General features: G+C 47.2%; 2 protein-coding genes and 1 long non-coding RNA gene across 26 annotated transcripts in view; 1 reads left to right on the top strand and 2 right to left on the bottom strand.

Moving 5' to 3' along the window:
- The first annotated feature begins 6 nt into the window (after positions 1 to 6).
- On the top strand, positions 7 to 21388 carry LOC140616744 (uncharacterized). 2 transcript variants are annotated; one of them, XR_012017110.1, is made up of 4 exons: positions 7 to 125; positions 11669 to 11786; positions 18065 to 18134; positions 18230 to 21388. It is a non-coding gene; the product is annotated as an uncharacterized lncRNA (long non-coding RNA). The 2 variants fall into 2 exon arrangements; XR_012017109.1 differs by lacking the exons at positions 7 to 125; positions 11669 to 11786 and adding an exon at positions 17859 to 17939.
- On the bottom strand, positions 972 to 8570 carry ING4 (inhibitor of growth family member 4). 5 transcript variants are annotated; one of them, XM_072797504.1, is made up of 8 exons: positions 8427 to 8570; positions 5000 to 5071; positions 3046 to 3212; positions 2751 to 2865; positions 2475 to 2583; positions 2055 to 2202; positions 1735 to 1796; positions 972 to 1624 (listed from the first exon to the last, which is right to left on the bottom strand). In XM_072797504.1, the coding sequence occupies exons 1-8, from the start codon at positions 8461 to 8463 to the stop codon at positions 1585 to 1587; spliced, it is 750 nt and encodes a 249-aa protein (XP_072653605.1). In that variant the 5' UTR covers positions 8464 to 8570; the 3' UTR covers positions 972 to 1584. The 5 variants fall into 5 exon arrangements, with proteins under 5 accessions (XP_072653605.1, XP_072653607.1, XP_072653608.1 ...); XM_072797506.1 differs by having other exon boundaries at positions 2760 to 2865; XM_072797507.1 differs by having other exon boundaries at positions 2475 to 2580; positions 2760 to 2865.
- The window catches only part of ZNF384 (zinc finger protein 384), a 19820-nt gene continuing 4561 nt past the window's right edge, over positions 10902 to 26160 (bottom strand). For 5 of the 19 annotated variants that reach the window (XM_072797466.1, XM_072797467.1, XM_072797469.1 and 2 more), the window contains 10 exons: positions 23414 to 23484; positions 22887 to 23124; positions 22604 to 22651; positions 22073 to 22406; positions 21120 to 21212; positions 17013 to 17237; positions 16124 to 16306; positions 14515 to 14593; positions 13089 to 13247; positions 10902 to 12526 (listed from right to left, as the gene is read on the bottom strand). In XM_072797466.1, coding sequence (XP_072653567.1) covers positions 12119 to 12526; positions 13089 to 13247; positions 14515 to 14593; positions 16124 to 16306; positions 17013 to 17237; positions 21120 to 21212; positions 22073 to 22406; positions 22604 to 22651; positions 22887 to 23124; positions 23414 to 23479 — 1833 coding nt within the window. In that variant the 5' untranslated portion in view covers positions 23480 to 23484 and the 3' untranslated portion in view covers positions 10902 to 12118. The remainder of the gene's footprint in view (positions 12527 to 13088; positions 13248 to 14514; positions 14594 to 16123; positions 16307 to 17012; positions 17238 to 21119; positions 21213 to 22072; positions 22407 to 22603; positions 22652 to 22886; positions 23125 to 23413; positions 23485 to 26160) is intronic. The other 14 variants (XM_072797482.1, XM_072797483.1, XM_072797484.1 and 11 more) reach the window with 8 other exon arrangements.

Below are 26160 nucleotides of genomic sequence, written 5' to 3'. Positions count from 1 at the left end.
CGCGCGCTCAGGGTTCACCCCCCCCCCCAACCCGGGGCGTAGGGGTCCCGCCTCTCGCGGATCAGAGGGCACGGACTCCGTACCTTCCATGGACTAGGCCCTGCGGTGTTCTGTGTATCAGAAAGGTACTCCCAGAGGTATTCCCAGAAAGGGGTTACTCTTATCCCTGCATTGCAGATGACAAAACCGGGGCCTGGAGAAACAATCTAACCCACGGGGTGGTGGGGCCTTGGGAATGTAGGCCGGGTCCTGGGGCAGGCAGGGATGGAGCTGAGGAACAAAGTCAGGGCCTACCTGGGTGGGTACTAGAGGGAGCCTCCAGTAAGAAATGAGCCCAAAGGGGAAACAAGCAGGGTTCAGGTGAGGAAGTGGTTCCCAAGCAGGAGGTGAGCAAGACAATCCATCCAATTCGGAGAGAAATATTTTTGTTTTGTGTTTAAAATAAGAAATCAGGGATCCCTGGGTGGCGCAGCGGTTTGGCGCCTGCCTTTGGCCCAGGGCACGATCCTGGAGACCTGGGATCGAATCCCACGTCGGGCTCCCGGTGCATGGAGCCTGCTTCTCCCTCTGCCTGTGTCTCTGCCTCTCTCTCTCTGTGTGTGTGACTATCATAAATAAATAAAAAATTTAAAAAAAAATAAGAAATCAAGCTAATAGTATGATAGTACATGCAGAAAACACAAATACATGTTTATTGGAAATTAAGTGAAAGATGTTTTATGGGGAAAAGATGCATGATCTTAAACGTTTTGGAAACCCCTGGTCTGAGGCCCATCCCCTAGCCGGCTCCATCCTTCCCAGGTTGAGAAGTTGTGAATTCTGGTGCAGAGGTACCACGTCTGGTTCCAGGTCTCATTCTACTTCTGGCATGTTACCCTCCCACCTCTAATCCAACCCAGAGGATGAAAAAAAAAAAAAAAAAAGTTTAGCACATGTACTAAAATATGGTCTGTACAATAAACACAGCAGGCCAACATGTATAGCTTTTATTCACCTACTCAAATTCCTTTACACGTGAGTTCTGTGCATTCCACCTTGCCCCCTCTCCCATTCACAAGGCCAGGATGAATCCTCTTGGCACAGAGGAAGGGGTGCCCTTCTACTAAGGCCACAGCCCAGATGCTGTGGGAGAGCCCCTACCAGGGACAAAGTGGGAAGAGAACAAAGAGAGTTTATCACACCGTAGCCCACCCCCCCACAGGGGGAGGGAGTCAGGAGGGCTGGGGAGCACCCCCATGCTACTGCCCTAGTCCTTAATACAGAGCGAGGGGGGGTGAAGAGGACCATCCCTTGGAAATACAGCACCAACCTCAGCATGGAGGCAAAAGGACAGTGGGCAAGACCGCTTCCCTCTGAGGGGGGCAGGCTGAATGAGAGCACAGCCAGTTAGCGGCTGTGGCACCCCTCCCTCCTAGGGTTGGGGTGCAGCCTCAGCACCAGGAGCAAGAGGAGGGGAGGAGAAGAGATGACAGCAGTTGTGCCATCCACCCTCCCCGAGCCCCCAGGCCCCAGCACAGGCTCTCCTCTCCCCACTAGCCCGGGTCCAGGGATGTGGAAGAAACCGTGGGAATCCAAGGTCCCTATCTATTTCTTCTTGCGTTCCTGGGAGCAGCGTGGGCAGAACCTAGAGGGGGACGCGATAGAGAGGCGGGAGGGAGAACATGAGTGAGAGGGAGTGCCCTCCTCCATGCAGCTCAGGGGCAGCCCGGCGCCTGCCGCAACTCTCTCACTCACCACTTCCCCCGAGGCTTGGTCGTCAGCCCCACACAGGCAAAGTGGAACCACTCAATGGAACACTGAAAAGGAGGAAGATGGAAGAAGCGGAAGTCAGGGGCCCGGATGGAGCAGAGGAAAGAAAAGAAGTGTCCTCCACAGATTCTTAGAAGAGTTCCTATATTCCGTCCCTTTGGAGAAATCTTAAGAGGTCCCAAGGTCAACCAACTCCACCTTCCTCTTATTCTGGAGTCCCGCTATTCAAGCATTTCTTCCCCTCTCGTACCCACACCCTCATGGCCCCCAGAACCCCATCTGGAGGCAAAACGGTTGGTTCTCACATCAGGGTTGTCACAGCCAATCATCTCTCCATAGGAGACCTGGTGACAAAGGCAATAGGTGGGTTCGTTGGGATCCACAGGCATATCCAACACATCAGAGGGGTGGACACTGCCAAAGGTCACTGAGGGCATCCCATACTCAGGACTTCTGCATGCCGAGAGGAAGAGAACGTGTCATCTGCAAAAAGGGAAGCTACAGAGGTGGTAGAAAGACATCCTGGTGGGGCAAGTGATTTGTGCCTTCTCTTCTCTATCCAGCAAAGACTGCAACGATAAGGAGAAGTTGCTGGCACAGAAGACGGAGAGGGTGGCAAGGGGCAATGTGTGCAGTGTCTGTGTGTGTGTCTGTGTGTGTGTGTGTGGTAGGGTGCAGGGCAAGGGGAAAAACTAATTTGGCAAAATGCTCCCTTGTACACTCACGTGCGCACAAGCTTTAACTTCTTTTGGGTGGCTTTGGGAGCTTCTTCATCTGAGTTTTTCCCTTTGGAACGAGCACGGGCAGCTTTCTTCTCCTTTTGAGTCCGGCCTTCTAGGAAAGAGGGGGAAAGCCAGGAGGCAGGGAGACAGAAAGATATGGTTAAGTCTTCCTGCTTCCCCCTCCTTCCAAGCTGCTGCCCCTCCCTCTGGGCTGAAGAGCAGTAGCTGCTTCTCCCTTGGAGTCCTGGCCCACCTCTCAAGCCCCGCCCCCCTCCTCACTCTTTTTGCCTTTGCTGGACGAGCTGTCATAGTCACTTGATTCAATCTGCTTCTCCTTTAAATCAGCCTCAAAACGGGCCAGGTCTGTGTCCAGTCGCCGAATGTGTTTATCCACCTAGGGGCAAAGGAAGGAAAAGAAAGAGGTACACAGCTGGTTCCAGAAAAAGAAAATAAGGCTAAGGCATACTCTGTGTCTCTCCCAGACCCAGAACAGATCCCAACACAGCTGAAGGAGGGTTCTAGGACCCCGAGGATTAGACAGGAGGTAGGTGGGGAGCCATGAACAGGGCCATACCATCTCATAGGTCTGCATGGCAAGCTGCACCTTGTCGTCACCAAATTCCTTGCATTTGCCATAGGCTTCCTGGATCTGTTTGAGAAGAGCCAATTTTTCCTCGGAGCTCAGGCTGCGGGCGCTACTCATATACTCAGTGGCCAACTTGTCAATTTCAGCCTTCAGGTCTACAACAGAGACAGAGGCCTGGTCACAAAGGCCCCGGAGTGGCTAGGTGAAACACACTTCTTCCTCTTGTTTCTTGGACCTTTGCCATTGACCATCATCATAACCTTCGAACCAAAACGCCCCGAGAGTTCACAGGTACTGTGCCACTTACTCAAGAAACGCAACACATTGACAGTATTTGTTTTAGAGGTGCCTCCAGGTGCTGAAAACATTGCTATCAGAGTTGGAACTAAAATTCCTGAAAACCACGGAGGGGGTCTCTGCCCGTTGCACTAATCCGAAGGCTATTTTTGTTATGTCTGAGGATGCTTCTTCGCAGGGCTTGCTGCTTCTTGAACCATGAGTCTTGTCTAACAGGCTTCCTGATTTCTTGTCTCAAAAACATTCTGTGGCAGCTCTGAGTGCGGCAAAGCTGGCTGGGTCATCTGTTGCTGCTGCTGCCTTCCAGGTCTGTACATCTGTGACTCATCGTTTAAAACTAGGCCCTAGTTCATTTATGTAACAGTTCTTCTACCCTATTTTGCTCATCGTCTGCAACCTGCTTGTATTTCCCATCACTTTCTTTTCCTGTTTGTTCATCTTAGATGTTGCTCCAAACATTTTAATAGCGGAAGGCTGGCGACGTCCCCAGACACTGAGGCTGTAGATGTCTACTGCCTCCTATTTGGTAGGACTCATAAAAAATGTTGATGAAAAGAGGCCAAAGAAGGACTATAACAAGGTGCCATGACAGACAACCAGAAGGCTCTGTGTACACACTATATTTGTGTCCCGTTTCATGTGATGCCTTGGGAGGAAGCTGAAAATGCATGTAGTTCAATAATCTCCCAACCGGTCTTCCTATGCATGAACTCAAGAGTAGGGACTGTGTTATACAAAGGAAGCAAGCTGGTTCTCAGCATTCAGCAGGCAGTTCTCGGGGGTCTAGACCCAGGATTTTCCATGATGTTCACCTTTTCATGAGTAAACTTACCCAGAGTAGCTGAAATCACAGCTTTAGGTATTATAACACCAGACTGTCATATCCTTAAGCATGGCTACATAAGGACGGAAGATAAGACATAGGTCTTATATATAGATATCCTTTAGCAGGTATGGGGGACGGCTCCAAAAGATGATATCTTTGCCCCTGAAGAGACCAATCTGACCACTGTAGTGTAGTCTTAGGCTCTAAGTGAATGCCTCAACGCAGCCAGATTTGCTCAACATCCAAGGAAGGCCACAGATGGTATCTAGTGCTTCTATAAGGTTGAAGAATACAGCGTAGAGATCCTGTTGTTAATTGCTACTTTTTCTTCGTTTTTTCTCTTTCTTTCTTTCTTTCTTTTTTTTTTTTTTTTTCTTTCTCTCTTTCTTTCTTAAGAGCTTCTCTACCAACATGACTTGTGGTCTACAGCCACACTGAATTTTTTTTTTTCCACACTGAATTTTTTTTATAGTAACATTAACAATCCAGTGGGGTAGAAACATCCCAGTCTTCCTATAGATATATTGAATATAGAGAATAGAAATGATTCTAGAGTTGACTTCTTTTTTAATTCCTCTCGCAGATACAAAGAACATAGCATCCTTGAATTCTTGAGGCATCATCACAATACTCTACTTATTATGGAAAAGCTGATCTAGAAGTGCAAATCTTCACCGTTCTCCTTTTAAGAATATAAGAGAGTAAAAAAAGAGGAGCCACAGTTCCCCAGTTCAGACCAGATGATACAGTAACATCAAAGAGAAAAAGAAGTGATCGTACAATCTCATTATACACTCAAAATCCCTACTCTATACATACCCTCTGTTCTTTGGTCCAGGTCCCTCATGAGCTGAAAGTTTCTCTGCAGTTCGAAGGGAAGGTTTTCGATACCTAGGGAGAAGAAAAACTGAGAATCATGGCACTTCATAGGCCTGATAGCTGATTTTATTTTATTTTTCTTTTTTTTTTTTTAAACATATTTTTTTTAATTTTTATTTATTTATGATAGTCACAGAGAGAGAGAGAGAGAGAGAGAGAGGCAGAGACACAGGCAGAGGGAGAAGCAGCCTCCATGCACCGGGAGCCCGACGCGGGATTCGATCCCGGGTCTCCAGGATCGCGCCCTGGACCAAAGGCAGGCGCCAAACCGCTGCGCCACCCAGGGATCCCCTATTTTTAAAAGATTTTATTTATTTATTCATGAGAGACACACAGAGAGAGAGGCAGAGACACAGGCAGAGGGAGAAGCAGGCTCCATGCAGGGAGCCTGACGTGGGGCTTGATCTGGGGACTCCAAGATCACACCCTGGGCCGAAGGCAGGCGCCAAACTGCTGAGCCACCCAGGGATCCTGGGATAGCTGCTTTTAAAGTACAGGTCCAGTGGGACTCAGTTTCCCTTCCTTGGAACAGTTGGATTTATCTGGAACAGCACCCATCATTGCTTTGTCAGTGGAGGCTGTGTTTGCATCTCTGCACAATTAACTCTGCCACCTCTTTACAGCTTTCCCATCACTTGCCCCTTCAGTGACCTTACTTTACCAATCAGTCCCTCCTTTTCTTGTACTCCTCCAAGCTCCTTGCCCTCAATCTTGTATTCCTCCAAGCTCCTTCCCCGCAATCCAGATACCTACCTGGTATCTGATGAGTGGAACCTTCCACTCATCACACACGCATACTTCTAATCTCTTTTCTATATAGTAGTCAGAATGTTCTCTTAAAAAAATGCAAATCTCACCAAGTCCCCCTCTTTGCTTTTATAACTAATAACTTCTATCACACAATTCCTGTTCCTATTTTGTACTTTCTGCCCCATGCTCACCTTACTCCAGCCTTGATTCAGGTCAATCCCCCTGTGTGCCGTCTGCTCTAATCATGCTGGCCTTCTCTGAGTGCCCTCAACCTGCCAGGGCTCATCCTGCTCCCCAGCTTTCCAAGCACTGCCTTCTCTGTCCAGAATGCACTGCTTGGTGTTCTTCATCCCACCTCCACCATACCTCTTTTCCTACTGAATTCCTGTTCATTCTTCAAAGTTCAGCTCAACTCTGACTTCTCCAGACTCCAAGTGCCCTGGATTATGCTGTCAAGTTATTCTAGCTCTACCCTTTTGGGCACTTATCCAGCTGTGGTTAAGGAATTAGTTGTGTAACCGGTTATTTGGTATCTATCTCCCTAACCCTCCAGAAGGACTGCTGGTTATTTGGTATCTATCTCCCTGACCCTCCAAAAGGACTGGACACATCTAGCTTCTCTCTCATTTTACTATGACTCGAGTACAGAGGGTCTTCAATAAATACCTGAATAAAGACATATATACTTAAGTCTCTCCATAAAAGAAAAAATCTCTTCCCATGACAGCATTTCAAACTTCTAAAATAGCTCCAGGGATCCCTGGGTGGCACAGCGGTTTGGCGCCTGCCTTTGGCCCAGGGCGCGATCCTGGAGACCCGGGATCGAATCCCACGTCAGGCTCCCGGTGCATGGAGCCTGCTTCTCCCTCTGCTTATGTCTCTGCCTCTCTCTCTCTCTCTCTCTCTCTCTCTCTGACTATCATAAATAAATAAAAAAAAAATTTTTTAAAAAAAAGATAAAAAAAAAATAAAATAGCTCCAAAACAAATGATCTTTTATATGTCCTATCTTAAAAAATACATCTGCAGCAGTTGGCACCATCTTCTGTCCTTCAGTAACTTTCTTCCTCTTAGGATTCCAAATCTCACCCTATACTTTCTGATAATTCCAACAGTGACGTTTTGCTAGCCTGTCCCTTAAATGCTAATGTTTTCTTGGGCCTATACTTTAACCCTCTCATTTCCCACTTTGCTTGTATTCCCTGAATGATCTCGATCTCATTCACTCTCATACAATCGCCATGCCTGTGCTTAAGTTTAAATTGAGTTAGGTGTATTGCTGTTACTCCTGAATTCCCTATCTTGCTGAAGGTATCCTATCTACCTCACCTCCCAAGCAGGAAATCAAGGAGGCACTTTGTATTCTTCCTTCTCTCTCAACTACCCAGCCATTTCATCTGTCCCTTTAGCTCCTAAAGACTTCGGTCACTCTCTGAGACCTGAACTTACCATACATCAGTTATTTTCCTTTATTGAAACCTGTTTTTAAAATCTGTTGGTTCCTGACTATCTACAGTGTGCAAGCCTCTTAGCTTGGCTTAAAAGACCTTGCACAACCTAGCTCCCACCTCCTTCTCCAGGCTCACTTGCCAATCGTCCACCTTAAGAGTCCTATACAGCAAGCACTGACTTCACTATTCCTTGACCTGCCACAAACCCACCACAATACCTTTGCTGATGCTTTCCCCAACCAGCAGTTTCCTTTCTTTCTTCACACTGGCAAACACTCGATCTTCAAAACTCTATTCAAACATCACATCCTCTGGTAAAGTTTTACCTACGTCCCCAAGTAATTTGCCCCTCTTTCTCCAGTGCTACCAACTGTCCTTGTAATGTACTTCTATTATTTCACTTGTCAGTTTTATAATTATTGATTAGCAGAATCTGTTTCCTCCTAAACTATAAGCACTGGAGGGCAGGGTCTGTGTCATCATTTTGGTATCTCCGCAGTACTTGCCATTATGTCTGACCCAGAGCAAGGCCTCAATAAATGAATGAATGAATGACTCTCAATACTAAGACAAATGTAAGCGCATAAGGGTGACAGGCTTTGTGAAGGGGTGGGTTACACAAATGGCATAAGCGTAGCACCAGATTTCCATTTGGTAGGAATTGGAAGAAGAGAAGCGTTCCAGTTTATCATCTGACAGTAGTCACTAACCACCCCCGATCCCCACTGAAAAACCGTTTCTGAGAAAGAACAGAGCAGAGAAGCTGCGAGCAAGTCTTTGGCACTGCTCCAAATGGCAGTGGGTGATACACTAAAACGACCGATCCTGAAGGATTGGGGGGGGGGGGTTTGGGGGATGGATATCCTGAGGCTGGAGACCCTGGAGATGGGGTCGGCAAATACCTTCCCGGCTCTGCCCATTAGCCCCTCAAGAGACACCCCCCTCAGCCCTACCGCGCAGCCCCTCCCTCGTCTACACCCAAAAGCCAGGCCTCGACCCTGCTGCCCCGCCCCCTCTTTCTTCACACCCTTCAATATTTTCTTTCACGGAACCCCTTCACAATTGGGACTTTCTGACCACCGGGACTTCGGGGCCGTACAGCAGCTCAGCCCCGACCCCCCACCACCACTCTATGACCCCTGACCCCCTCCTCCAGCCTGCTCTTACTGTCCAGATAATGTTCCAAATACATCCCCGCAGCCATCTTGAAGCAAAACAAAGCAACTTCCGATCCGCCCCGGAAGTGACTGAAACGCAACAGGCGCTGAAGCTATTATCCGTGGGTTGGAGCCTTTCCGCCCTTAAAAGGAGAGCTTCCGCCCTCAGTCAATTATCCGCGGGGACACATCCGCCCGACGTTAAAACTTTCCCTTTTGCGTAGGTAGCCGGGGCTGCGGGTGCCGAGGCGCCCTGAGGTGGCTCTAGCCCGCTTCCGCCCTTACTGAGGCCCCGGTACGCGACCGAGGCAGGCATGACGTCACTGCGGGTCGCCATTTTGCATTCCCTATCAAACTTTTTTTTTTTTCCCTCCAAAACGGAGATGTGGGGTTATGATGGGAAACCAACCCTCATCCCACCCACCCCCACCGCCCCCACCCCCGTCTCTTTAGGATTGTGGTCCAGAAATACCGCTTTTTAGCGAATGGGGACTCTTCTCCTTTTTACAGGATATTAATCTAATGACCACAGCAGGTCCTGGCTGAGCCAAGACTTCCTTCAAGGTAGCTAGTATCTTAACGAAGTTGGAGAGGCCTAGCTGGTGCTGCGAGATTGAAACCATTCGCATTTCTGTTCACTCGCCTGAGCGTCAGCTCACCGGGATAATTTTTTTAACATGGAAAAAAAATAATTGTTTATAAAATCTACATACTAAGCCTTACACAATAAAGCTGTAATTCTCCAAGACTCTTGCCAGGGTTCCTGGCCTTTTATCTTTGATTACATTCTCGTATAAAGTGACATAGTACTTCCAGCCTTGCCCTCTTCTTTTCTTATACTTCCACCACCACCACCCCCCCCCACCCCCCACCCCCCCACCCCGCCACCCTTCCGCTGTTTTTGTTTTCCAGTTTATATCTGATGTTAACTAGCACCATGGCTGTCACAACCGGGCCAGCTCCCATCCTAGTACTAGGATGGGTACCAGGATGGGCTCCACTAGGGTACAGTGAGGAGGTCTCTATATGGGGACGGAAACCAGTCCAGAGCCTGACAGGCTGCCACCACACTGGAGAAGCAGCTCAAAGCCCATAGCCTAATAGTGGTATTAGTAAGAAAGCTTTTGGAGGCTGTTGTCCTTCCTAACTCACATATTCGTGACTGTTGTCAATGCCACAAGGCAACGTTTTAATGAAAGATTTTTCAGCCACCTGATTTGGGCCAAAAGTGTGAAGAAGGATAAGATGAAATCTCAGGTTTAGTGGTAGGATGCAGTAGTTGGATCTAGAAGACTTCACTCCAAGTGTCTTGACCCCGGATATGGTAAACTTCTGTGCTTATGTCCTGCTCTGTAAAATGGAGACTAGTAGTACCTACCTCATAGAGTTCTTGCAATGATTGTGAGTGAATCCTTTAGTAGATTCTGGTTCTATTACCTGTGGTGAAGACAGGGCTGTCAGGGCATTTTCAGTGATTGATGAAGAGCAGGGGGAAAAAAGTATTCAGAAGCTAGCAGACATTGACAGATTTCGTCTCAGGTAATACATTCATTAGACTCACACTGCAGATTGAGAGGTATTGGATGCCTCAATACCCAAGAGACCAGCTGAGCCCAAAACTTAAGTAGGCATGATTTCATGGACTATCCACATTCTTCTTGGTAATGGGCATGGTTGCCCAGCAGTATACAGAAGACAGCCATGTGAGTCAATGTTAGAGCTTTGTCAACCTTTTCAGTGCTTAATGGCTTTTAATATCCCAAAATGAACCTTGGAGGCTATCTAGTCTTGGACGCCTCTCAGTGACCACTGGTTGGCAGTAGAGCCAGGGCTGAAAAGTTGAGGTTTCCTGACTACTTCTACTTCTCAGCACGACTGTCCTGCATTGTTACTCAGTTCTGGTTATGGCTTCCATCATTGCAAACCTATGGATATGGATAACAAATGTATGCACACTGTGCCAGCTGGAATTAGCACTGAGCCTGGTGATGCTCAGGCAGGAGTATAGGCCCTTTCAAGAGAGCACGCTTCCGTTTCTTTAATGGGGAGCTTAGTGGTTTATTAACACGATTGAAATCTTGCTCTCATAATATGTAGGCATTGCAGGCCACAAACAAGATTTTAGAAACCCTCATAAACTGGGAATTCCTGGGTGGCTCAGCGGTTTAGCGCCTGCATTCAGCCCAGGGCATGATCATGGAGTCCCACATCAGGCTCCCTGCATGGAGCCTGCTTCCCCCTCTGCCTGTGTCTCTGCCTCTCATGAATATATAAAATCTTTAAAAAGAAAGAAATAAATCCTCATAAACCAAGATCTCACTTGGAAGTACCAAAGCTTTCCCTTCCACATTTGGGGATACACACATAGAGCCTCATCAAACAGCATTCATTCTTCACATACACACATTCTAGTGTAAATCCTTGAACATCTCCCCAGGTATCTTCTTCCCATGCTCGCTCACATCAGCAGCTCCACTGCCTCTGATCCTTTTACACGAATTTATTTCTATACAAGGTTCTAAAAACACCCCTTGGTTTGTACATAAGTTTTTTTTTCTTCATTTTAAATTGCTTTATAACAACTGGTTTCCTGATTTTTTTTTTCATTTTCTCTTTTCTCTGAAATCTGCCATGATTTAAAAATAAGGACAAAAGGAAATAAAAATGCTGTTGGCCAGAAGACAGGGTGGAGAAAAACAAAAAGGACAAAAAAAAATAAAACATCAAATATGAAAATTCTGAGATAATGCATTTATAAACACAGAAATGGTTACAACAAAGATGGCCGTGATGAGTGGGTATATATATATATATTTATATATATATTTATATATAAATCCGTGTCCGGCAACTGACCGTGGCACCTAGGGAGCTAAGTCCAGTCCTTGTGTTTGCCCTGAACTCTCCCTTCTCTGCAACACCCCTTGTTTTGGGCTTTCATAAAGAACACAAAGCTCCCATAGCTCCTCTGGCTTTGGGATTGGGAGACTGAGTATAGGGTTTTGGCTGGCAGAGAAGGGGAGAGGCTCCAAGGAAAACGATAACCCACATTTCTAAGCCACCCTTGACCATTTTGGGGATCTCCGGCCCCTTGGGGACCACATCTCAGCCCTTGCCCCTTTACAAATAAAGGGGGTCTGACCCCCACCCCGATCTCCCTCTTCCAGCAGTAGGTAGGAAGTGAAGTGAGACCACAAGGGGAAGACAGCTCCCGGGGGTCGGGGCATTTGAAAAACCTCTGTTCTTTTGCAGGCAAGAAAAGAATGGGAGGCCGGTTGCATCTAGGGCTCCCTTCTCTCAGAGATCAGGGAGGTCGAGCCTCTACTCTTCCACCAGCCCCAACTTTGAGGATTATGAGGGTAACGAGAGGGTAAGTGCCCACACTGGAAAAGTTTCTATGAGGTCATAGCAAATCCCTCCCTTGAGCACCAACCCCCAATTTTGAAAAGCTATGCTTGGAAGGGGAGGCTGCTGGACTACACTAGCAGCTCATTATTCCTTTGCCAATCAGGAGGGCTGATGTTCCTTTTGAAGAAGAGGTGAGAATAAGCATGGTATCCTGTGTAGGAAGGCCGTGCTTGAGGCCCAAGGAGATGGAGCCGAGGCCTGTCAAGGAAGAAGACTTTTCCCACCGAGAGAAGTTGGAGAAAGAAGGGACCAGAACTTCTTTCCCCTCTTCCCAGTGGGTGGCAGCACAGGTCTCTACGAGCTGGCCAGGTGCTCCACCTGGATGGTGCTGGTGGTGACAGTGAGGCAGATGTCCTTATGATGCTCCGCCGTCTTATAGGGTGTCAGGTCAAAGGAACACTGGGGTGGAGGGTTGGGGTTGCTGTCCCCGCCACCCCCACCCTGGGGGGCTGCCCCAGGGGACTGGAAGTGTGGTGGCTGTGGCTGTTGCTGCTGCTGTTGCTGTGATGCTTGGGAGGCCTGGGCCTGGGCCTGAGCTTGAGCCTGAGCCTGGGCCTGGGCCTGGGCCTGGGCCTGAGCCTGGGCCTGGGCCTGGGCCTGGGCCTGGGCCTGGGCCACTGCTGCCGCTGCTGCCGCTGCCTGCACTTGTTGCTGGAGATCGGGAGGGTTGTGTTTGCGCATATGTTTCATAAGGTACGTTTCCTGAGGGAGATGTTGAAAAAGAGGTGAAGGATGAAAGAGAAGCAGAGGTTACTTATAATACACCTTTAAATACAACCATACTCCTTTCTACAAGGACATTGCGGAGCCGTGGGCAAGTTCTCCCCGGGAGCCTCTATCAGTGCTCACTATCGGGCAGGAAGGTGAAGGAGACTGTGAGGGACACGGTGGGCATTCACCGGCATGGGGAAAGCGGTCAGTGCCTCAAAGATCTTTGAATAAGTGGTTTTACCGCCTTTTCCTGGAGTCTATTGGAAAACTTCTAACTGAAATCCTTCTCCCCAAATTGCAAGTCACTCTATTTTACCTCATGTTTAAGTAAAATTAAAAATCCTTGCTTAGCAATCTTTCTCTGTGGGCTTGAGGGATCAGGCACCCCCTAAATTCCTCAGCTACAGATCTAGTTAACTTCTTCATTGATGCTGGGAAGTTGGCGCAAGGGCACTCGCATGTTCAAGGCGACAGCTCTTTATCTGAGATGACGGGGCAAAGACTGTAGTCTTACAGGCCCATGGGGAAGTAAAGGGAAGCACTGAGCACTCACCGATGTATATGCCCGACTACAGATAGTACAGGTGTACACCTTGGCATGCTTCACCGTATGCGTAGACAGGTGCACCTCTAGGGAGGCTGCGTCCGTGTACGCCCGGTGACAGTTGTGGCACTTGAAGGGTTTATCTTTGTTGTGCTGCCGTCTGTGGGACTGGAAAAATGAGGAGAAATCAGGATGAGTGCATTGGATTCATCCTTCCTGCCTCTGTGACCTTAATGCCAGAGCCCTGAACTGGGTGTCAGCCTCCCAGGTTCTCTTTCCATCTGGAGGCTTTCCATAAAACTGGAGGAGGTACAGGCTATCTCCTGCAGCACACTCCAGGATCATGAAAAGTGAGAAGGAGGGGATCCCTGGGTGGCGCAGCGGTTTAGCGCCTGCCTTTGGCCCAAGGCGCGATCCTGGAGACCAGGGATCGAATCCCACATCGGGCTCCCGGTGCATGGAGCCTGCTTCTCCCTCTGCCTGTGTCTCTGCCTCTTTCTATCATAAAAAATAATAATAATAATAATAATAATAATAATAATAATAATAATAATAATAATAAAATAAAATAAAATAAAATAAACCTCACACATCCTGCACAGCCTGTATATTAAAAAAAAAAAAAGAAAAGTGAGAAGGATGGACATGCTGGCCCCACTAGCCCAGTGGTTCCCAAAGTAAAGCCTGGGGACACACTAGAGAATACCAAGACTTTTCCACAGGGCCCCCAAAGTCAAAATGGTTCCCCAAATGAGAGTAATAAGACCATGTTTGCCTTTTTGTTCTCACTCTCTCACATCTCTACAGAGATTACATGACATGTAATGTCGCAAAGACTGAGCGCAGCAGGTAGGAGCATCTAGCTGTCTTCTCGCAGGCTAAACATTAAAAATGTTAAATGTGCAACATGTAAAATGATGCCAGGGCGCCTGGGTGGCACAGTCAGTTGACCAATCTGCCCTGATTTCAGTTCAGGTCATGATCTCAGGGTTGTGAGACAGAGCCCTGTGAAATTGAGCCCTGCTTTGGGCTCCTCACTGAGCATGGAGCCAGCTTAAGAGTTTCTCTCTGCCCCTCCTCAACCCTGCTTGTGCACACAGTCCCTTAAAAACAAAACAAAACAGAACAAAACAAAACAAAACAGCCATTCTTTCAATTTTTTAGGGGAGGAGTATATTAGGAAATATGTTATACACGTTAGTGTGCAATGGGTTATTTTTAATTGAATTACTAAATATTTTTTTCAAGTTTTTCAGTTTCACGTTCTCTGTGTAGACAGACATTATACACATCAACAAAAACTCTCTGCGTTTCCCAGTAATTATTAAGAGTGTAAAAGGGTCCTGAAAAAGTTTGGGAACCACTGTGCTGGTCAAATGGTACTTTGACCCAAATCTTTGATACGAGGCCCCAGTGTGGAAGGTGAAACATTTACCTGCAGATTGGACAGCTGTGTGAAGGCTTTCTCACAGCCTGGATGTGCACATTTGTATGGTCTGTCACCGGTGTGGATTCTGCAGGGGATGAGAACAGAAGAAAGGGAAAGGATGTCAGCAAGGCCACTCAGGGATTAGTTCCTTAACAGACCTCCTCCAGGTCATGCCTGCCCTCCTACAGGAGTACAAGCTGGCTTTCCAGGAGGTCCCAGCCTCAGCATCTTTCTCAAGAGGATCATGCCATGGGGCCTGATCCCTGCTCACTGCCTCCATCACTCAGCTCGAGCTGGGCTCCTCTGCTCGGGGAGGAGGGACTGGTGGCTTGGCAGCCAAGAGACAGGCAGTCCAAACTATGGCAGACAAGTCAACTCCTATAGTAGCTGTCCTTAATGATGTTCAAAAACATTAGGTAAACACATGGGTAAGGAAAAAGAAACACAGAACACTTCTTCCTTGGCCCCCACCATACAACGGAAACCTCTTCCCTCAGCCTTGAACACCGCTCCCAGAGAAAGTTCTGGTATCAAAGAACAGAGTTATGCTAATTATGGAGAGTAGCAGTGATATTAATACTCATGGAAACTCCTTGGGGGATTTTCCCAGTCCAGCCTCCTAATGCCTAGTTTAGTACTAGTTTGACCTCTTTCCCAAACACGACAGGGCCCTCCACTGAGATGAGCCAAGGACTTGAGGGTCTGCAGACACCTGTTCCTCATCAGGGACACTTCAGAACCATTTTTGCAACCAGGTGCTTTTCTGGACCTCCAGTACAAAATCTTGGAAACCTCACGGGATGCATCTCTTTGTGAGGAAAGCCCGACTTCTCCTCTTCGCAAAGCAAGATGTCTGGCCACTTTGAGGGGAATCACCACATCCAGAAGCAACCACGTGAGAAGGCTTCTGACCAGTAGTAAGTCTAGACTCCAGCTCAACTTGAGCTACCGTTGAAGGACATCATCAACTCTTCCAGTTGTCTAGTGCACTTCCTCCTAGTCACTCCAGATTCGTGGGACAAGCAGTGCGCATCCTTATGGAGCGTGAGCCTTTTCATTTTGTTTGCCAGTTCCCTGTGACCGTTTCAGATGTGTTTTGTTTTATTCTCTACTCCTGTCATCCTTGGAGCCTTGCTTGATCCTGTTGGTGTCACCAGGCCGGTACCCAGCTAAAGTCTGATTGTATCTCCTATTTATAACTGGCGCCCTAAGGGCCAGAGGTATGGTCTTCTCCAATCAAATGCCCTTGCTTTGTTTGGCGTAAAGGAGAAACTCTTGCCAAGATGTGTGTGTTGGTATTTTCAGGGAGAGTAATGAAGGCAGAAGTTGCCTCTGCTCCAGGTGAGCTGAGTCTCTTCCTCCCATGGATCAAGGAATGTCATACAGTCATTGTATCTCCCCTGTGCTGCTTATGCCCCAGAAAGGTTCTCTCTGAGCGTCCGCTTGTGTCTCCAGGGTGGTTGTTGCTTCTTCTTCTCCCAGATGCCAGTCGTATTCTCCTCCAGCCAGGTCTCTCCCCCGCCCCCCGCATGCGGGTTGTTGTGTATGTCCGGGGCGGGGGGTGGGGAGGGCATGCCAGCGGGGGCGGGGGCAGTAGCCCGCCACTCTCCCTTACCGTGTGTGCTGCTGGAGGTGGGAGAGCTGGCGGAAGGCCTTCTGGCAGTAGGAACAGTTGTAGGGCTTGGCCCCCGAGTGGATTCGGAGGTGCTGGGCCAGGTAGGAGGTGTTGGCGAAGGTCTTGGAGCAGTGCGGGCACTTGTGGGGCTTGATGGTCTCCGTGTGCATCTTGGAGTGGATCCTGCCGGAGAGGAGAGGAGAGGAGGGAAGGGGGGAGGAGGAAGCGGTTCGACACCATGGGCTCAGCTCTCTGCTGGGTGAAATGATGTTGCTTGACGGATGAGAGCACCCCCTCCTCCCTCCTCCCAAACACACTCCGGCCTGGAGAGGCTAATGACGAGGACACCCAGATCTAGGTTGCTGCTGCTCTTGTCGGTGGCTAGGATGGCAGTGAGATGGTGAAGAACTGCGACCCCTGGCTCCTGGTAACCTTAACGATTCCAGTCTTGTCAACCCTCGGCTTTGTCCTAAGGTCACACAAACTCACCACAGATACCCTGCTTCCAAATAGTAATTTGAACAAAGGCCAATACCGCCTGCTCCCCATGGACCTGAGGTTGAATGCACACCTTGGCTCTGACCTGAAGCAGAGAGTATAAGCAGGGCCTGCTCTGCAGAAGATTTCCAAACACAGACACAGAGAGAAACCACAAAAACCGTTCCAGACCTTGGGATTGGAGACCACACTTTCCCAGGCCCCCGCAAGCTGCTAAAATACACACAGTTTATTTCTCACAGACAGTAACAAGAGTGGACTGAGGCTCCCCGAGGGCAAAGTCAAAAGGGAAAAAAGAAACCAGGAGGAGAGAAGAGTAGGCTCAGGTGACGTGGCCTCGGGGGCAGGGGCTCGCAGCTGGGTGGCAGGGCAAAACCAAGAGCAGCCTTACCGGGTGTGCTGCTGGAGGTGGGAGAGCTGGCGGAAGGATTTCTCACAGAAGTTACAGCTGTAGGGCTTGGCCCCTGAGTGGATTCGGATGTGCTGGGCCAGATAGGAGCTGTTGGCGAAGGTCTTGGAGCAGTGCGGGCACTTGTGGGGCTTGGTCTCGGTGTGTGACTTGGAGTGGATCTGCATCTCCGACTTTGAGTAGAATGTCAGGGAGCACATCCGGCACCTGGGCCAAGTGAGGGCAGCGGTTAGAACCTTCCCACTGGCAGTCAGCTGCTGCACCCGCCCCTCCACTTCCACAGAAGCCAGCCTATCTGATCTCTCTCTTACTGCAACAATGCCGTAAGGCCCCTAACAGGAGCATCTGTTCTACTTCTCTTTATAGTCTAAGTGTCTAATATAGACCTACACAATACAAATATTCAATACACATTTGAATGATCTGACTCCCTCAGTGTGTACAGAAACAAAACTCCAACCAGAAAAGACAGCTAAATCTTATTATCGGCTCTAGGCTCAGGCGGATTTTGTCAGGCCAGGAATATCAACTAACTTCTGCTTTCCTTCTGCCTAGAACTTGATTTCAGACTTTGAAAAGGCTCCTTTCCCCGACTTCCTGTGTATAAAGTACATCCCGGGATCCCTGGGTGGCGTAGCGGTTTGGCGCCTGCCTTTGGCCCGGGGCGTGATCCTGGAGACCGGGGATCGAATCCCACATCGGGCTCCCGGTGCATGGAGCCTGCTTCTCCCTCTGCCTGTGTCTCTGCCTCTCTGTCTCTCTCTGTGTGACTATCATGAATAAATAAATAAAATCTTAAAAAAAAAAAAAAAAAAAAAAAAAAAAGTACATCCCTTGGGTAGTTCTCAAGTTCCTGAGATGATAATGAGGACAAACTGACTATATTCCCCAGAAGAACTTCTCTTTCACGTAATTATCCTCTTAGATTCTCTCTTACTTCCTTTCTGCCAGCGATTTCTAGAGGTATGGGGGTACAGGATAGGAATTATTTGGAGGGCCTTTTCCAAATCATGTGTGTGTGGCCTCCACCCTAGATCCGGTGTTCCACTGACCACCTCCACCCTCGAGTCCCTTGGTTATCAACCACTACCGCAAAGAGCCGAGGTAAGTGTTGGGAGTGGGCCATAGCCCTCAAACATTTAGAAGGAAAAGACTTGTGAAACACTGAGCTTCCATGCTGAACCTTTCCTCTTTCCTAGCACATGGAGCCAAAGGCAGCGCTCTGGGTTGACATCCACAGCAGCTGATACACTTTCACCCATCACCTGAGTGGGCAATCCTTCCTGTTCTGACATTGCCCAAGAATATCAAATAAGGAGGCCTCTAAGCGAGATAAGCCACAACTATTCAGACTTTATCAAGTAGGAGTTATCTGTGTTGAAGCTGGAATGCTCTCGTTCCTGAACAACTCTGCAGTGCACCGTGTGAGCTAGTAGGAAGGGCAACACCTGGAAGCCAGGCAACTGGGGAAAAAGTCCCTCTGCTCTGGTTCCTCCCCAACTTCTTTCTAGAATCGGGGCTGGGGACAGTGGGGGTGATGATTTCGGCTTTTTCTTGGTCCCAGGAGAATTTTTAGAGGATAACGGAGATTATCCTCTGGACTAAAAAGAACTCTGTGCTTCTCAAAGAAAAAAAGACTACATTATTCAGGGGTATGATCTCTATATTAATGTCATGAAAATTCTAGTCATGGAGGTCAATTTCTATTTCTCTGGGTACTTGAAAACTCTGAAAGAAATCTGATTCCCAGTTACCAATGCCTGGCTGTTGTCTGGCATGCCCAACCATTATATGGGAGGTCAGAGGTTCTGTTTATAGTCAGTAAAGTCCAAAGGACACAGCCAATGGAAGTTCCGACACCTGGGCTCTACTCAGGGCTCAGTGGCAAGCTTGCTCCTCAATCTAGACCTCAATTTTCTGGTCTGTAAAATGGAGAGATAAATAAATATCTGCCCCTAGAAGGGACAACACAAACACCCAGCACAGTCAAAGGGAAGCCAAACGTTCTCTAATAAGAAAACTGCACTAATATTAACAGTACCAGTGCCAATGGATGAGCTCAGGCTACTATACGTTCCACTGAGGTTAGAAACTGGACACATTGTCACTAGGAGGGGAACATTACTAAAGTTACAAAATAATTTCCCTCAGTTGCTAAAATTTCTCCCACAAGTGGAACATTCATTTTAACTGGAACAAAAGCTCATAGTTTGTGTGTAAGTGTGGAACACACAACTGTACCTTTAACGTGAAATTAACAACACAAGAAAAAATAACTCTCTTTACCCAAGTTTTCAACTAGAGAAGAATCCGCAAAAAACAAATTCACAATGGACAGGAGCTGTCTCACAAGGTAGAAGATTTAACAGTGATGATCATAATAATGATAGTAATAGTTGCCATTTGTTGTGTGGATACTGCCAGCACCCACACGCCAGTTAGGTGCTTTAGACACATTGTTTCCACTCCTCACAACAACCTGGCAAGTATTATCCCTGGCTTACAGAAAGGAACCCCAAGGCTCAGAAAGGTTAAGTAATTTGCCAAAGGGCAAACAATTATTCACTACAAAGCTATGACTCTAACCTAATTTGAGATTCCTCACACTAGAGGTAGTCAAGGAGAGGCAGACTCATCTGTCAGAATGTCCAGAAGACTACAACTAGCAAGAAGGGGATAGCTTAGGTGACTATTAAAGTATTTCCAACTCTGAAATCCTATGAAGCCAGATAAAAGAGCAGAGGTCCTTTAATTTGAAGTGTTGGGTGGATGGAAAGAAATCTGATTTAGGAGCACTGTGGCAGTGAGCAGTTAGGATGCAGAAAAGCTACCACCCCATATCACTAGGTGCAAAATGCCAGAGAGCCATTCACATCCAACACAAGAATACGGCCCCTTTGGGGGCACGCAATGCAATGGCCCTGTTTACAATAACAACTGTTTTCCCGAAGATATTAAAAAATAATTTCAGATACTCTGATTTTCCCTCCAAAAAACATTTCCAAATGATAAATTGGGGCCATGACTGATCTTCCCATTTGAAAGATGGGATCAAAGAGCTAGAAATAAGTTACTTGTCTAGACTAATAGAACCCAAGTCCAACGATACCCAGTCAAATGCCACGGACCACAGGAATGGACGTGGTTGACCCAAACGTGCAGAGAAATAGGGTGTTTTTTTTTGTTTGTTTGTTTGTTTTGTATGTGATTAAAAAGTATCCTTAAGAACTTCAGGGTTTTGAGTTTCTGAAGAAATTCCATTCACCAAGAATATAATGAGGTGCCCTTAATTTCAGAGTTCTCCTTAGTCACCTGGGGTCATGGGGCCAGTCAACAATCCCCAAAACACTGAAGGTATAGAAAATGCTATCAGGGCTTCCTTCCAATCGTATATTCACGTTTCTGCCCACAGACACGGTTTGGGAAGTCCAGAGATAGCTTTAATGTGGGTCCAAAAAATATACAACCAAAATAAAAACAAACCCTTGGCAGAATCAGAGGACCCTGATCCATGTGCAAAGCTCCATAGGGGTCAGAGACCTAGCCCATTACTCTTACAAGAAATTTTCTAGAGGTGTATCTCCATGTCACAATGACCTCACTATAAGCAAATACATAAAAAATCCAAATTTCTACAAAGCAAGGGGATTTTCGTTTTATGAAGTGATATATAAAAGGTGCTTTTAAATGAAATCAAACTTGTCAGGTACCTTTATAAAATGGTATGATATAAACATTTTCCAGGAACACTTTTATTGTATAAAATGGGATATACCTATAATAATAAAGCTGCAATGAACTTTCAGATTAGGAGCTGGAACTCTGTGGTGCTTGATACTTTCTGCATAGCAACACTCCCCTCGTTTTCACTTACAAGTAGGAATTTAAATACTCTGTGGTCTTGGCTACTCTCCACAGTAGAAGTGTATGACACAGAAGTAAACGCTAAACGACGATGATTTCTTTTACAGTTCCCAACATTTCAAATCTCAGCTGATAGGTACTCCTACCAAATGGGAGGCATGAACAGAATTCTCCCCATTTTACAGATGAGGAAACTGAGGCCCAGAGAGGGGGGAAAGGACTTGCCCAGGGTCACACAGCAAGTTGGTGGTGGAGCCGGGGACTGAATCCATGAGCCCAAGGCTCTGTCCATTTCCTGTGCCGCAGTTCCCTTCGCTCCTAAAATGGGAACAACATTGCCCATCTCGGTACACTAAGGACAGACCCAGTCTCCCAGCCATGCACCTCTGCCCCTGTCTGCATCACAGCTGTGACCGTGGTTATCCCACTCTCTAACCTGGGACCAGACTTCCCAATCCCACTAGGGCCCTTGATAGTTTTTCAAGGGGATTAAAAGACTTCCAACTTTCAAAGGGCAGGGAGTTTGCTTCTGAAATTCTTTCTGTATCGCACCACATGCAAATATAACACTTTTTGGCAATGGACAACTTAAAGGAAGTGGAGAAACAAAATGACTTTAATGAATTAGAAAGTGAGCAAACAGGAATTTATAAGCATACAGTCCAAGGTGGAGGGGTGATATCCTGTTCCTCCCATCTTTTTATATAGACCCCTCCCATCATACCAACCATGCAGGGTCAGGCAGTCTCACTGCTCAAATATGGCCCAAGACCAGTAGATGGCACACAGGTTAAGGTTAGGGGCTTATCAGAACAGTGTCTTAGAAAAAACAGCAATCGAAAATGTAGAAAGCACAAAGGAGCTGGAGCTAAAACCCAGTCTAAAGCCTTATCATAAGGAAGAAACTCCATTAGGTCATTCAAAAATTAGTCAATGCTGACAACCCCAAAAAGGAAGGTGTAAAATGGGTCTGTATCCTGGGGAAGAGTCACTAGAGAAGTGTTATTCCTACTAGGAATAAGCTCTACCTTCCTACCCCACAACAGAACACTTGACATGCAAGTGGATCTGAGGTGGGAAGCTGTCAGTATAGAGCCTGATTAGGGGTAAGACACAAAGGGGGTAGGTAAGCTGAGACAGTGATCCTCACCCCTTGCTGCCCTGGCTCTGATCCTTACCTATAGGTTTTGCCGTCTTTCTGATGGTCATCATCATCCTCAGGGGAGAGGACATAAGGATCATTCATCTCAGGCAGCCCTGATTCCAGCATCCGCTTCTTCTTCCGGCCCCGAGGGGGCTTAGGAGCCACATTGCCACCTCCACCACCACCTCCGCCTCCTTCCTCTGTTAGGGTTGATGCTACCTTCTTGGAGAGGTCAGGGACCACCTGCAGGGCTTGTGAGCCAGGGGGAAGAGCTGAGACAATCATGGGAGCCGAAATGGGGAAGGTCTGAGCTGATGAAGCTGTGGTCACAAGGGAGCCTGAGGGGGACGTGATTACCAAACCAGGACCTAGGATTGGGAGAAAAAGGAGATGGCGTCATGTTGTCCGGTCCTGATCCTATTTAATTTCCCCCAGATCATTGTCTAATTAACCCCTCACCACCACTCCCCCAGCCCAAAGTATAGAGGAAACCCCAAACCCTGTAGAAAAATAATGGTCTCCTAACCCCTGTCCCCACCCCACCCCCAGTAACAGTGAGATTTACCCCTTGATTGACTCCCTTCTCTTCTCCACCTCTGAGAACAGGAGACTCCTTGATTCAGAGAAGGAAAGAATGTCACCTCCTCAAAGGCAGGGACCGCATCTTCTACTTCTTTGTATCCCCCACAATGCCTAGCGCATTGCTAGGCACACAGTAGGCACTTAATAAAAATGTGATTGAGTAATCAAACACATATCCCACTCCCCATGTCCTTGGAGCCCTCCAGCCTGGGGTACTGATCATGGAAGATCAACACCTCAGATTGGAGAAGAGCAGAGTGGCTCACCAGCAGTCATCAGTCCTGTAGACGGCACAGGGACCACGGTGATATTCTGGGTAACGGACGCCTGGCTATGTGGGGTCAGCTGGTCTGACTTGGACTCTGTGTCCATACTGATGCCTGAGGGCAGGGACACTGAGGCAGGCACTGTCAGCAGGGTGGGGTAGTGGGGTGGAGCCAGCCCACAGCCCTTCTCTGGCAGCAGCTGATCCTTCATCTTGTTGATGAACATCGTGTTCTCAATCTAAAAGAAATGGAAAGGGGAGGCAAGCAACCTCCTAAGAAAGTCTGATTCCGTCTGCTCCCTAAGCACTGTGCATTGTTGGTCCTTCTTGGCAGTCAAGGAGGGAATGGTTAGTATCTCTGTCTTCCAGAGAGAAGCCAAGAGAGAAATGCTATAATTCTCAGTGATGGGGGACCCTGGTGAAACGGCCAGTGATTTATCTTGCTTTAGTGTCCGCAATAATAGAATTTACTACTCAGAATTGAAAAAAAGCACATGATAGGGAGGAGCAAACACAAACACCACCTACCTGTCCTGAGACTGTGGGGATAGAAGGCCAGAAGTACGGGTTAGAATTGAAGTGAGATTCTTCCATTCTACCTGAAGAAAAAAAGACAGACCACATCATATTCAGGAATAAATCTGAAGGAGCGATGATCTCGGGATCTACCATATTAGTCCTGGAGAGCCACTCAGCCTGAAATCCAACAGAGCCTACTATGTAAGATGCTAGTGAAAGAACTTCTACACATCTCATTTACCCACAGAATGTCCCCTGTAACCCAAAGAAACAGACTTGGTACTGTTACTTTCCTTTGGTGACAAAAAGAGAAACTAGGGTCAAGAACAGGGAAGGGATATACCCAAGGTCATACAAAGTAAATCACCAGCTGACTTAAAAACAGCCAGGGGACCTATTCTTGCTCTTTTCCTTTATCCTTCAAATCCATCTTCCTTGAAATAAAACATTTTAAGATTTCCAATGGACAAATGTACAGTTCTCGGCAGCAAAAAGGTCCTAGGCCAAGAACACAAAATGCCCAAGAGAACTGAAGAGTGAAATTGGCAGGAATCACAATCAAGGTATTTTTCTGAGTACGAGATGATACCTGGGGACCATGCCCCACCAATCCCATTAAGGTTTAAGAACATCCAGGCAGCCCTGGTGGTGCAGCAGTTTAGCGCCACCTGCAGCCCGGGGTGTGATCCTGGAGACCCGGGATCGAGTCCCGCATCGGGCTCCCTGCATGGAGCCTGCTTCTCCGCCTCCCTGTCTCTATGAATAAATAAAATCTTAAAAAAAAAAAAAAAAAAAAAAAAAGGTTTAAGAACATCCATGCTGCTACACTGGATACTATACATGCTGAGCTGAGCAGTGAGAATCTGGAATTACCAATTTAAAAAAGTGTTCTAGCTCCAGGAGTAGCAGCAGCATCCCAGATTTCTACTTACAGGGATTCCGAATAGGGACGAGAGCCGGCCAGAACACATACACAGTACTAGACTCTTGCTTTGTGATTCTCAAACACAATGCTTCTGAAGAGTCCAAGTTCTCCTCTGTTTGTAGATGATAACTAAGCTTACAACTTTGGGAGGGAGGAATAAGCAAGAAAAGTAATCCCTCAGAATCATGTTGTAAGCCACAGATGGGTACAGAATCTAGGCATCCCATCATTTTCCCACTCATTTCTCCTAGCAAGGTCATATGTTAATTGCAGGTATTCAAGAGTAACGTCCCCAAATCCTGGATCCAGAGAAATCCAGCACAGCAGAAGGCAGGTAAAGAGGGAGCATGAGAGGGAGCAGTGAGGTTGTGCTGGAGGCAGATACCAGAGCCATTAAGTACCAGAGGGTACCCTGGGAAGAGAAACCAGTTTCAAAATAGATTAAGGAAATTAGGAAAGATCTGTAGCAAAGGACTAACAGTAGGGCCATCACTCTAAATGTAACCCTATTCCTTCTTCTCAAGAAATCTCATCTCATTTTTTGCTCTATTAAACAGCATTCTTAATTTTCATAAAGCCTATAAAGGCAAGGAGAACTGAATTGCAGCCTACTCTTTCCTAAAAAGTAACAAAGGGAAAGGAGAGGAATGCACCAAATCTGTGACTACAACGTCACACAAGTAAGACTCAATATTAACTGACTCGAGAATCAGCCACGGGCAAATCCTGCTCCCCAACTTATAAAAAACATCAGAACAGTCTCCAAGACAGGTACTAACCTTTTCTTTCCAGCACTAACTTTATAAAGGGGCCTCAGGTCCTTCTTAGGCAACAGAAATCAAGAGATGATCAGATCACAGTTTTTAAAGGGGATCCAAACTTGCCAAGCCTTCTGGGAAGCAGGGATCACATCCTGGACCTCCCTATCATCTCTAACACAGAGCTCCTCACCCAGAATGCAATTCCATATTTAATGAACAGAATGACAGTGGGCTGTCTACATGCAGATTTTAAGTACAATGCTAGGGGCTCAACCCATAATCTACAACCCCTATCTGTCTAACCTTCTAGTCAAGAGAAATGACACAGTGGTGGCCTATGGTGGGAATGAAGTAGAGAATTAGGCTGGAGAATAAAGAAAGGAGGGTCTAATTATAATTTCTCCCTAGAGTCAAGGAAGTAAACACGTTAGGGATGTGAAAATTTAGGAGGGAGGAACTGAAAGCCTGAAAACAAGAATGTCTTCAGATAGGGTTCCTAAGCATGATGCCCCTCCCCGCCAATAAAGATTAGATCCATTCATATCGTCCTACAAGTGGCTCAGGTGAAACACTTTCTGAAATAGCCCCCATGGGTTCTTACAAAGGAGGCACACAAAGTGATGTGGAGGACAGGACAATGTCCCCACCACCAACACCATTAACATCTATTAAGTCCTCATTGTGTTCAGGGCACTGTTCTAAGCCCTTCTAAGTATTTCACCACTATTCCATCATTTAATCCCCACAGCAACTCCATGAAGTAGGGACTGGGATCCTCATGTTTCAAAGGAGGAAACTGAAATCCCAGAGTCAAACAGTAAATATCTGAGCATGGATCTGAATGCAGATACCAAAGAGCAAGTTAAGACCGGGGGTTCTACAAGAGACCAAAACCCTACAACTTAAGTATACACTCTCTGATACTGTGGCTTAATGCATCAATTAAAATTACAACATTTCCAGGAATGGACCATATGTTTCTGAGATAGTTCTCAATAAATGTTTCCAAAAAATGAAATTTTGTTAACGGCAAAAGTGCAGTTAAAGATGATACTCTCTGCCCACAACCT

The sequence above is a fragment of the Canis lupus genome, chromosome 25 (genome assembly GCF_048164855.1).
Source record: "Canis lupus baileyi chromosome 25, mCanLup2.hap1, whole genome shotgun sequence".
Lineage (NCBI taxonomy): Eukaryota > Metazoa > Chordata > Mammalia > Carnivora > Canidae > Canis > Canis lupus.
This window is presented reverse-complemented; position numbering and strand designations above follow the sequence as displayed.

Coding starts and splice junctions, on each gene's coding strand:
- ING4 (XM_072797504.1), bottom strand. CDS start 8,463: ATGGCTGCGGGGATGTATTTGGAACATTATCTGGACA. Junction 2,866..3,045: donor CCATGCAGACCTATGAGATG/GTATGGCCCTGT, acceptor CTTTGCCCCTAG/GTGGATAAACACATTCGGCG. Junction 1,625..1,734: donor ACCAAGCCTCGGGGGAAGTG/GTGAGTGAGAGA, acceptor GTCCCCCTCTAG/GTTCTGCCCACGCTGCTCCC.